General features: G+C 41.2%; 1 protein-coding gene and 1 pseudogene across 1 annotated transcript; both read left to right on the forward strand.

Moving 5' to 3' along the window:
- Positions 1-920: 920 nt before the first annotated feature.
- On the forward strand, positions 921-4,046 carry LOC105078402 (methyl-CpG-binding domain protein 3-like 2B). Its single transcript, XM_010966950.1, has 2 exons — positions 921-962; positions 3,447-4,046. Exons 1-2 carry the CDS (start codon positions 921-923, stop codon positions 4,044-4,046), a joined length of 642 nt encoding a protein of 213 aa, XP_010965252.1.
- Positions 4,047-11,135: 7,089 nt separating this feature from the next.
- Positions 11,136-12,661, forward strand: LOC105078401 (heterogeneous nuclear ribonucleoproteins A2/B1 pseudogene; annotated as a pseudogene).
- Positions 12,662-13,005: the final 344 nt, after the last annotated feature.

The raw sequence follows: 13,005 nt of genomic DNA on the forward strand, positions 1-13,005 counted from the left end.
GCATCTATATATGTATTAAAAACTGATATTACTGAAAGGACAAGTAGACAAATCCAAAATTATAGTTGGGAACTTCCACGCCCCTCTCAACATCTCCCTCAGCAGTTGATAGTACTGTTAGACAAAGTGAGAATAGGTAAGTACCGAACAATCCATCAAACAACAGTATCTACTGACGTTTATAAGACACACAGTTGACGTAATGGATACTCTGCCCAACAGCACCAGAATACACACTCAAATCAAGCACCATGGAATATTCACTAAGATAGACCATATTCTGGGTCATGAAATAAACATAAACACATTTAAAAGAATTGAAATCAAACAGAGTATGTTCTCTGACCATCCTTCAAGTCAATTTTGTTTGGAAAATCACCAAACAATTGGAAATTTACACATTTTTAAAAAATCCATAGTTCTGATAGGACCTCTCAAAGGAAATATAAATAGAGCTAAGTGAAAATGAAAATACAACATCAAAATTTGTGAGATGCATAACTTTCATAACTTTTTGTGGAAGACATCCATACTGAGTGAAAAAGGAAACATTAATATGCGCATGACTGGGACATTGTGCTGTACACCAGAAATTGTTACTGTACATCAATAAAAAAGGAAACAGTAAAGTTTTGATAGAAAGTGCAAATAGCACCTCTATTCACAAATGGATTACATTTTTTCATCTAGGACAGCATGCCACAGTGTCAACAGCCCCGTATTTTTGTGCTTGTGTATAAAGATTTAGAAACCTCTCCAACCCCTTTGATCTGAGATAGGGTGTCTCCTCTGGATTATCCACCGATTGGATTATCTACCCTCTTCCTCTATAAAAGGGGAATAAGAGGCTGAAGTCAATGCACTTTCCAGCAAACCACAGACTGCATCACAGGAGTGGGTCAGAAGACAACTCTTGGAAGATGGGGGAACCTACATCGACCTTTCCAAGCCAGCCTCTTCTGGTGAGTGTGGAATCCAAACTGATGACAAGAGTGTCCGGTTGTATGTTTTTTTCCTTCTGTAAAATCTCTTTAAGTTAGTGGACTTTGGCTCTTAAAACAAGCAGTAACCTCATTGCACGTTATTTCCTAGGTGTTAATATTTGTTAAGAAATAATTCAAGATTTTGTATATTTTTATATATGCTGCTTTCTTGGGATAGTAGATAAAATATTTTTAAACCCAAGTCACTATGTAGTGGGAGTAGTATTTGGTCCTAGGGTGTTTAAATTATTTTCCTTCACAGAAAATTCTTTACCCACAATGTGCTTGGTCTTTTTTTTTTTTTTTCTTCCTTCTTTTATAAAAATTCTGTTCTCTGCTTCAGATATGTCATCAGTTAGGCTTTCCCCAATCTCATCATCATTAATAATTGTAGTTAATTTCTTTCTCCCTTCTTCCTTCTCTTCCTCCGTATCTCCCTCTGCCACTGTCTCTGTGTTGATCTTACTGTTTATCATAGCACTTAACTATACCCAACACTATTAGACATTCCTTAGTCTATAACCCTTTTCTCTTATCAAGAGTAAAATAGTCTGGGGCAATGACTTTGTTAAGTTATATTCTGAGTGGGGAGTTTTAGTGCACTACTTGGCATATATGATAGGTGATCTATAAATGGGAGGATCAAGTGATTTTCCCTCCAAACTAGAACATCTTGAGTAATAAAAGGGGTAGTATTAATAACAGCAGGACAACTGGAATAAAATGTGATTTATGCTTTTCTATTTTATAAAATATCTTCTGTAGACAGAAATGTGCGATTTAAAAGGAAGGTGCACTGATTAGGTTTACATTTTAAATAGATTATTGTGAAGAGTCTTAGAGTGGATTACAGAGAGGAAGGATTTGAAATCTTAGGAATAATTTCTTGCAGTCTACCAGAAAAGAGATGAAATCATTTAATATTGGTAGTTCTGTATATTTATTTGAAAAATTTGGAAAGTATTTTTTGGAGTTTGAATAACTTCTCTCAGAAAAGATATCTGAGCTCCTTCAGCCGTGAAAGTGATGTGACTGCATCAGTGTAAACATTCAGTTCCTCATGTGTCCTCTCGAGTACCCGACTTAGTCAGGAAGACATAGAAAATAAATAGATAATACTACAAATCAAATTAAAAATTGAAAAAAGTTAACACAGTGAAAATGTAATGTTAATTCGATGCTGGATCAGGAAAGGTCATTCTGTGGAAATGGCATTTTTTAGGTCAAATGAAAGGTGTGCAAGAATTATTCAAAATTTGAGAAACTTCAGGTGGATTCAGGAAGGCAAATGGATGATTAATTGGAATAAGAGTGTGGGAAGGTAGGGTGTCCAGAATGCCATTCAGGGGCAGATGGGATATTAGTACCAAAAAATGAGTTTAGGGGACACTGAGATAAGCATGATTGATTTGGGGAACCACCCGGTTCAACATGGGACTTGGTCACTGATTGGTGAGTTGAGTCATTGATTTTATCAACGATATGGTGAGTGGGCAGAGGGATACTTGGATTTTATGATTAAAGCCAGGTCGGTGCCGATTCTGTGTGCGTTTCTAGTTCATTGATGATATTTGGAGCCAGGGAGATGGATGGGATTGTCTAGAGGAAGGTATAGATCTGGAACAGATGTGTGAGCAGGACCGACTTCTAAGGAGCATTGGTTGTTGTGTTAAGTGAGATGGTAGAGCCCAGACTGACAGAGAGGAGGAGGAGCAGGGAAGGAAGGGAGTCAGAGGAGTAAAAATGACTGTTTACAGAGGAGTTCTTTGTGCTTAAATGGAACTGTGTGATGGAAATATGGATTTTCTAAGTTGCTTTAGGAGCAGGAGAATATTTGAGTGAAGGTGGGACTTGGGTGTGAAAATGAGTTTAAGGGCTGAGAGGTACACGATTTTGCTGGAGATGAGGCACTAAAGGACGATGAAAACTAAGTGATTGTGTGTCTTAAAGCAAAGTGAAAGGGAGATACTGAAAAGTTTAATATCTTGGGATACAAATGATACTGTGATCCCTCTGTCCAAATTATGGTGGGTAAGGGATACCAGCATGTGTGTGGTTGACAGTGACAGAGATGGGAAGAGGAGAACATCCTCAAAGGAGGCTGGTGGAGGGGCAAGAGTCTGGAATTGGTGCTAGGGAGTGACCTTGAGCTTTCTGTCCTTGACGCATATCTGCTCGATGCCCCAGTTCTCAACGTGTGATGCCTGTACCAGCAGTGTCACCATCAGCTGGGAACACAGAAATGCAAATTGTTGTCCCCACGCTGGACTCACTTGGGTTGAGATCCAGAAATCTGAGTTTTAAGAGCCCTCCAAATGACTGTGATGCACAGATCAGTTCAAGACCCATTTCTCCAGGGAGAGAGAAGGGTGGTTATCCAATGAGCTAAGAACATTCTCCTTGACTGGCAGTCATTCCACCCCCAATTTTATTCAAATTTTACATTTCACTTTGTTTTCAAAGGGGAAGCTCAGAAGAAGTCTGATGCCCCAGATGTTGGAGAAGAAAAGAAAAGTCCATTTAGCCAGAGCCAAGTGGAGACAACGGGACAGAGCTGCGTTTCCAATGAGGCTGACCAGCTGCATTTTCAAGAGCCCGGTCACAAGGGTTACCTCCCATCCTGGCAATGTGGTCAAGTGCAGGAAGTGGGAGGAGACCTTGGAGAAACCCCAGCAAGTCTGTGCATACAGGAGACTGCAGGGACTCCAGGCCTGCAGCCCTGAAGGAGAACCTTTCAGCACTTTGGAAAGCTCCTCAAGTATCTTAGAAATAATCGCAGCGGGTGTGGCAGGTGAATCCCTGGGTGACGCTGGCGCAGGGTCTCTGCCCACCAGCCCTGAGCCCATCACTGTCCAGTCTTCAGATGGGTCAGAGACGGTCCCAGGATTGGATCTTTTCCTCCCGCAGCCCCTGTGCCGACAACCAGTCACATATGCAGATATTCGCCGACAGTCTCGGAAAGTGAAGAAAGCAAGGGAGAGACTGGCTGTGGCCTTGAGGGCAGACAGGCTCGCCAGGGAGATGGAGAGAGCCAGGAGCCCAAAAGAAGGTCCTGAGAACTAGGTGAAAAGTAGAAGGTCATCCTGAAGTAGCCGAGTGGTGTGACCCCTGTGAAGGTTGGATGTCAACCCTGCTTCCTGCTCTGGACCAAGATGCTCTGTGATATTAACATTATACTCTACTGAACTCTTGTGTTTGACAAATATGGGAAGAGTAAAGGGTCTTGTGTTAAGAGATGGGGTTTCATGTGACAAGAAAAAGATTTTTGCTGTCCTCAATTTCTGTTTATCATGACTTTTTTATTGAAGCCTATGGAGGTAACCTAGCCTGAGGGATTCTTTAGTGTTTTTAGTATAATATTTGCTTACATTAATTACACTCAAGGAGGAAATGATACCTACTCTAAAGAGATTATTTTTTTTAATATTAAATTGAGAAAAATCTTATTTTATTAAGCTTGCTTTTGCTTCTCATTCTGACATGAGTTACAACCTTTTTTTTTTTTTTTTTGGTCATTGTTGTGCCAAATGCTAAATCAGGTATAAGACATTTTAATGTAATTCAATTAGCACTTAAGCTATGTGTTACATCCTTATCTATTACCTAAAAATTTCCTGGTTGATTTTTTAAAAGAGATTTGACCTTCAATCCTTAAGAAGGAACATATTCTTTGGAAATATTTTATGCTGCAAATGACTTGCCAGCAAACTTATTGCCTTTGCCCTGAAGTAGGTCCTGAGTCACCAAAACTTGTCCACCTCACAGTGTGGGGTACATCGTAATTTGTAGTTATTCAATAAACACAACATTGCTTGTTAATAAACAGTTCATTTTATTTGTAAACCATTTGTTCAATAGATGTCTTAATTAATCATTTGTGCCAAACACATAAATGGTGGAATAAAGGTGTTGTGTTACAGAAGTCAGAGGGGAAGACTGTTTCACTAGATCAAGAAGGAAAGAGTATGATGTAGGTTAGGAAAAATCTGGCATTTTTTGGATTTCCTTGAACACTTTTGATGGAGCAGTTTTATCAGTGGTGGAGAGGGAAGGCTGATTACAGAGGGCCAAAGAGTGACTGAGAACAGAAGGGCAGAACGTGCGTTGAGTCCTCAGCTGTGCCTTGGGGCCCCTAACCACGGGCTCTGGGTTTAACTGAGTGACAGGTCCCTCCCAGAGCCCACAGCGTTGGTGTGGGGCCGACTCCATCCCAGGACCAGGACAGATTCCAGCTCTTCAGTGTGAGGTAATCTGCATATTCCAACCCCAGTGTCCTGGGACAGGGGATGTCACATGGCCCTGTCTGGTCCCACAGGGACCAGCAACACGGTTCTTTATGGAACAGGAGGTGGAGCCGGGTATATGCTTGGTTCTCATCTGCCAGACCTGGAGTTCTGGGGAGTGGAGCTGTGTGAGGTCACAGCATAGGTGGGGCGGCCTGGGTTTGAGGCCAAGCAGGAGGAGAGCAAGATGGGTGTGGGCAGGGAGGAGGGTCAGGACAAGACCTGCCCCCTCTGTGCACTGTGTGTATCTGTGCCTGGACACAGTCTACTCCCCAAGTCCGGTTAACAGGAGCTGATTTCTTCCCTCATTGAGTCCTCTCTTCTCTCCTCTCATGTTCTACTAAGTCATTTTATCCTATGTTAATTTTAGTTGGATTTTCTGTTCCCATGCATTAGAAGGATTGCTGAGCGCCTCCCAGATGTGACCTATGATTTCCGGGAGTTAGTGGAAAAATGCAGGTGTTCAGGTGTGATTACTGCGGACCTGAGGAATTTAAATGATGGCATCTGTCCTGTCAGCGATGTCAGGCTATCCATAAGATGGGCCCCCTGGTCATTAGGATTTTATAGACAAAGTCCTATCAGGTTTTGATGGTTTGAGTGAGAATAAATGGGCAGTCCCACATCTGACTGACAGTTTTTCAACAGCAGAGAACCCTCCCACGCTTCTTCCAGCTCCTGGAAGCGCCTGCATTCCTTGGCTTGTGACAGCGTAGCTCCAACCTCCACCTCCATCTCCACAGTCTTCTTGCCTCCACGTCTCCATGTCCTCTTCTTAGAGGGACACCAGTCATTCAGTTTAGTCCCAACCCTCAACCCAGGATAACTTCATCTTCACTTCTTTAATCAGATCTGCAAAGACTCTATTTCTCCCTGTGTTTTCAGGCAGTTTTTCTTGCCTCCTGTTTCCCTCTGCCTGCCTGACAATCCCATCTGCCCTCAGGATCACAGTCAGGCCCTCCTGTGCTTTTTTCACTTCCCACGTGGCTTCTGATCTCCGTTACCTGCGGTAGTTACTCGTTGCCTGTAGAGGGGCTGTAAGAGACCCAGACCAATTTCTGCACTCATCTCTGCCCAACACAGACACCGCCCAGTGGAGTCACGGCTGGTGTGCAGACCCCCGTCCACCCCCAGCTTGGTCCAGGGATTCGCCTGGACCACCCAGTGCAAATGCTTTTAAGGTACTTGCGAAATCCAAAGGACTTTCAAGTTCTCCTTCACTGCTGCAAGCCTGGAGGCCCTGCCATCTCCTGTTCCCGCAGACCTGCCGGGGCTCCCCCAAGCTCTCCTCCCATTGACTGTCCCTGACCTACTGTCAGGATGGAAAATTATTCTAGCGACTGAACTCTGAAATAGGCAGCTGGTCAGCCTTACAGGGTGTGGAGAGTTTAAACCAGTTTTCTGCTTGGCCTCAGTTTCATGGTCTCCTCTCTAAAGCTGGGGTATATTTTCTGAGCTTTCCCATTAAAAGCAAAAGAAGTGTGAAATTTGAATAAAATATGGGACAAAGTCTGCCGCCCACAGAGAATGTTCTCAGCTCATCTGGATAGTCTACCCTCCTCTCCCTGGAGAAATGTGTCTCAAATTATAGAGTGCATCGCAATCATCTGAAGGGTTTTTTTCCTTTTTATTGAAGTATAGTTGGTTGATGATGTTGTGTTAGTTTCTGGTGTACAGCATAGTGGTTCAGTTACATGTATATTTTGTTTTATAGTCTTTTTCATTGTAGGTGATTGTAAGGTATTTAATAGAGTTCACCGTGCTATACTGTAGGATCTTGTTGTTTATTTTATATATAGTGGAGGGTTTTAAAAACTCAGATTGTAGACCTCAGCCCAAGTAGGTCTGGGGTGGGGATGGAGAACTTTCATTTCTAAGTGGTTCCCAGGTGATGCTGAAGCAGCGGCAGGTACCAGCATCACACGTGGAGAATGGGATTCTGGGATGTCAAGCTGATGTGTGACAAGGACAGAAAAGTGAAGGTCATTACCCAGTGCCAAATCCAGACCCGTTTATGTAATAAACTATTCAAACACTTAACCTTTACTTCCTGAGATATTTAAAATCCATCTACTTAACTACACTTATGCAAAGATAATCATTTTTGAGTGATAGACTGCAGTAAGTTGCAATGACAGTTTAGATCCCAAATTCTTTCTGCTTGTAATCCAATCATGAGATTCTAATCACAGTGATCTGTTTAAAATGAATACCTGATGGTTCACTGTAATTTTTCAGTCCTTCATTTTTGTCTTCAGCAGATATTTATCCTGTTTTCCTGTTCTAATGATTAACACTATCTTCTTTGCTCCCCATTGTGTCCCAGTTTGGAGAGAAAAATCATTGGGTCACTCTATTTATAGACCACCTACTATGTGCAAAGCTCTGGTATAAAATCTTTGATCCAGAAATCAACTGCCCTCTAATTTAATCTTCATAAGAGGAAAGAGACAATAAATAGAGTAAAAAGTTTATAACCTGTTGTATAGAAATCACTGCTGTGATCAACGGTAAGGCAGAGAGAGAGAGTCAGAGTTAGTTTGAGCATGAGCATCTATTCATTTTTGTGTGTTTTTTGCATGTTCATGTGCACCAGCTGCCACGGTAGGATGGATTGCCTCCTTCAAGGGTGTGGGGGAGACGCCTATGCCTTGGAAAATTTCCTCCAGATGCACTTTTCTTACTTGAATAATGTGTATCAGTCAGGGTTCTCCAGAGAAACAGAGCCAACACGATGTAAAGCATACAGAAGAGGAGACTTATTTAGGAGTTCACTCACGTGGTTGTGAGGCTGCGAAGTCCCACAATCTGCCACCTGCAAGCCGGAGAAGCAGAAAAGCCAGTGGTGTAATTCAGTCTGAGTCCAAAGGCCTGAGAGCCAGGAGCTCTGAGTCCAAGGGCAGGAACAGATGGACATCCCAGCTCCGGAAGAGAGGATGGATTCACTCTTCCTTGACCTTTTTTCTTTTTTTTTTTCCATTTGGGCCCTCAGCAGATTGGATAACGTCCACCCACACTGGTGAGGGTGGATCTCTTAACTCAGTCTATAGAATCAAATGCTAATTTATTCCAGAAACACCCTAAAGAACACACCCAGAAATAATTCTGAACCGGCTACCTGGGTATCCCTTAGCCCAGTGACACTGTCACATATAATAAATATCACACAAAGTATAATTTTATTTCAAACATTCTATAACCAGCATCAACATTGCCCCAAATAAAGATGTCTTAGAAATACTTAAAATGAAACATTTCATTGTTAGCAGCCTTGAATAAGATAACATACTAGAGAGAATTATTAAGTTCCAAAGAAAAATAATTTCAGATCGAAAACCAGGAACACAGGAAGGGATAAAGAATAAAGGGAAAAGATAATTTAGACATAAATATAAATGAATTTTTTGGAAAAAGGCAATTCTAGAAATAATCTCTTGAAGATAAAAATACATGTATTTTATATATTATATATTTATGTGTACAAATATATATGGAACTAGAATGCATGAAACAGGGGAGGGAAATAGCTCTGTGGTAAAGCATGGTCCTGGGTTCAATCCCCAGTACCTCCATTAAAAAAAAAACGTAGAAAAGTCAGGAACATTAAAATGGAATTGAAAGTGTTCTAAGGTATTAGCCTTCGGGAAAGGTAGTAAAAGTGATTATCTGTGTTCAACTACATCGAATCAAGGCTTTACAAGCTAATCACCATCACTAATGTAACTACACCAAGATTTGTGTATAATTTCAAATAAGATGACAGAGGGAAAATGAAATAATGAAAGAATTAAATCATAATGAGGTGAAGAGAGTTAATAGACTATCTAGGTCAAAGGGCAAAGAAAGAATAAAATGGGTGAGATCATCTCAAATTTACCGGTGATTTGGTGTCACGTGAATGCATGAAACACTAATTTCTTTTGAACGGCTGTGTGTGTTATAGACGTTGCAGATTTGTTAATAAAAATTTGGGCATTCTGTTACTGATAAACATTTAAACGGTCTCCATTTTATTCTGTTAAAATATAAGTTGTATGGATATTTTTGTATATAGAAACTTCCATTCTTATTTTTGTAGAATGTATCCACACTGAGTGAAGGAAAACATTAAAATATTGGCAGACACTGCAAATACCACTCCCATACACAAATGTATTAAATTTTTTCATCTACGTCAGTATCTGACCATGTTGGTAGCCTCAAGTTCTTGTGTTTGTGTATAAAGACTTAGGGACCTCTCCAATCCCATCAATCTGAGACAGGGTGTGTCCTTTGGATTATCCACCGATTGGGTTACCCACCCTTTTCCGATATAAAGGGGGAACAGAGGCAGAAGTCACTTCATTTTCTAGCAAGCTCAGGCTCTCTGCATCTCAGGAGTGGGTCAGAGGACAGCCCTTTGAACGTAGGGGAAGCTGCATCCGCCTGTTTTCCAAGCCAAACTCTTCTGGTGAGTGTGGAATCCATACTGATGGCAAGAGAGCCCATTTGTATCCTTTTTTTCTCTTTTGGGGGGGGTGGTGTAAAAATCTCTTTGAGCTAGCTTTTAAAACAAGAAGCTATCTTATTGAAAGCTATTTACATAGTGTTAGTATTAAGAAATATTCAAGGGTTTGTATATTTTTGTGTATGACACTTTTTGGGATAATAGGCCAGAGTTTTAAAAAATTATTTAACAAAATCACTATTTGTGGAAGTAGTAATTGACTGTGCTGTTTAAATAACTGTCTCTGAAAAGCTCTTTACCCACAATGTGCTCGGTCTTTTTTTTCTTTTTTTCAAAATTCTGTTTTCTGCTTCAAATATGTCATCAGTTAAGACGTTCCGCAATTTCTTCATCAATAATTGTTGTTTATTTCTTTCTCCCTTCTTCCTTCTCTTCCTTCATATCTCCCTCTTTCTCTCTGTCTCTGTGTTGGTCTTACTGGTTATCACAGCACTCAATTGTACCTAACACTATATTAGACATTCTTTAGTCTGTAACCCCTTCCTCTCATCAAAACTGAAATAACATGGGGCACTGTTTTTGTTAAATTCAGAATCCTGGGTTTCATTTCACAACTTGGCATATAGTAGGTGCTCTGTAAATGGGAGAATCAAGTAATTTTCCTCCCAAACTGAGACGTCTTGAGTAACGAAAGAGGTAGTATTAATAATTGTGGCGGGACAACAGGAATAAAACAAGATTTTTAGTTTCTTCCTTTAAAAATAGCGTCTGAAGACAGAAATGAGAGATTTAAAAGAAAGGGTGCACTGATTTGATTTACATTTTAACCAGATCATTGTGAACAGAGTCTTAGAGTGGATTACAGAGAGAAAGGATTTGAAATTATAGTGACAACTGCAGTCTACCACAAGAGATTATATCATTGTATGACTCTAGTTGAATGAATTTATTAGAAAAATTCAGAAAGTATTTATTTTTTGGAGTTTGACTAGTTTCAAAAAACATATCTGAGCACCTTCTAAGGGCAAAGTGAATAAATGAGTGTCAGTGTAAAAGCACTGAAGTCCACGTTAGTCTTCCCGTCACTAAGGATCCAACTTAGTGAGAAAAATAATATAAAAAAACAGATAATAATACACATACGTGAACTGAAAAAATTAACAGAGAAAATGTAATACTGATTTTGATGACTGTATCAGGAAGGTCACTCTGTGGAACGGTGTTTTGCAGGAAAACTGAAAGGAGCTCGAGACTGATTCAAGGGCGGCCGCGGCGGCAGAGGCAGGAGCAGCAGCGCCGGGTTCCCCCGCAGGCGCTTCCCGCAGGCGCCGCTCCCGGACCAGCGGACGGCCTCGCCGCAGGGCGGGGGCCGGTTCGTCTGCCTTCATCTCGCGAGATCTCCCTTGTCCGCCCCAGCGGCGAGGAGTCGGAAATCTCGCGGAAGCCACAGGGTCCGCGATGGAGCCGACTTTGAGATCGGCCGCTGTGAAGGGGGACACGAGAGAAAAGGAACAGCTCCGGAAACTCTTTATTGGTCGCTTGAGCTCCGAAACCACAGAAGAAAGTCTGAGGAACTACTACCAGCAGTGGGGGAACCTTGCAGACTGCGTGGTAATGAGGGATCCTGCAAGCAAACGATCCAGAGGATTTGGTTTCGTGACCTTCTCCTCCACGGCCGAGGTCGATGCCGCCATGGCTGCCAGACCCCATTCAATTGATGGGAGAGTGGTGGACCCCAAACGTGCTATTGCAAGAGGGGAGTCTGGAAAGCCGGGGGCTCATGCAGCGGTCAAGAAGCTGTTTGTTGGTGGAATTAAGGAAGATACCGAGGAACATCATCTTAGGGATTACTTTGAGAAATACGGAAAAATTGATAGCATTGAGATAATTACTGATAGGTGGTCTAGAAAGAAAAGAGGCTTTGGATTTGTTACTTTTGATGACCATGACCCCGTGGATAAGATTGTGTTGCAGAAACACCACACCATCAATGGTCATCATGTGGAAGTAGGCAAGGCTTTGTCTAGACAAGAAATGCAGGAAATCCAAAGTTCTAAAAGTGGAAGAGGAGGTAATTTTGGTTTTGGAGATTCTCCTGGTGGTGATGGAAATTTTGGACCAGGACAAGGAAGGAATTTTAGAGGAGGGTTTGATGGACATGGAAGTGGTCCTGGATTTAGGGATGGTTATTATGGTTATGGAGGAGGACCTGGAGGTGGGAGTTTTGGAGGTATCCCCGGCAGTGGAGGAGGAGGAGGACATGGTGGTGGAGGACCTGGATATGACAACCAGGCTGGGGGCTCTGGAGGTGGTTCTGACAGCTATGGAGGTGAAAGTTACGAAAGTGGGAATTACAGTGATTTTGGGAATTATAACCAGCAACCTTGTAATTACGGTCCAATGAAGAATGGGAACTTTGGTGTTGGCAGGAACATGAGGGGACCATATGGTGGAGGAAGTGAGGGTTATGGAGGGAGAAGTGCATATTGAGCTTCTTCCTATTTGCCATGGGCTTCAGTGTATTAATAGGAGAGGATGAGAGCCCAGAGGTCACAGAATGGCTTCAGGTTATGGAAACAACCATGTTAAGGCAACACATCTCACTCATGCATAATTATGCGGTGATGTAGCAGAAGACACAAAAGCAGATGCAGAGAGGCATTTTGTGAATGGGTTGGATTATTTAATAACATTACCTGACCGAGGAGGAAAGATTGTTAGAAAAAAATGCCATTGTGACAGTTTCTTAGGCTCTTAATTGTTTCTTTCTAGGAGTCTCTGTAAGAAGGTAGAAGCATTCTTCTTTTGATAATGTTAAATGTATGCATTTTGGGTGACATGTAAAACTGTTTTAAAGGGTTTTCTCAAAGTTTTGAAAAACTATTAGCCAGAATTATGGTGTAATAAGACATAATGTATTCCTTTAAAAAGTTCATGTGTAGAGTTAAGAAGCAGTTGTACATTTATGATTTAATAAAGTAATTCTAAAAGAAAAACAGTGTAATTTGTCCTTTTTCATTTATAATTTTGCACTTTTTATCTTCAATTTTTTTCTGGTTTTATGGGATATCATTGACATACAACACTATTTAGAGCGTGCAGTGTAATTACATGACATACATATCATGAAATGATTACCCCAATAACTTTAAGATCCATCATTTCGTATACTAAAAAAAAAAAAAAAAAAAAAAAAAAAAAAGATGTAAGAAAATGCTTTGTTCCTGAGATGAGAATTAGAGTTTACCTTCTTAACACTTTCATAGATATCATTCAGCAGCGTTAACTGTAG

Source organism: Camelus bactrianus, chromosome 22 (genome assembly GCF_048773025.1).
Source record: "Camelus bactrianus isolate YW-2024 breed Bactrian camel chromosome 22, ASM4877302v1, whole genome shotgun sequence".
Lineage (NCBI taxonomy): Eukaryota > Metazoa > Chordata > Mammalia > Artiodactyla > Camelidae > Camelus > Camelus bactrianus.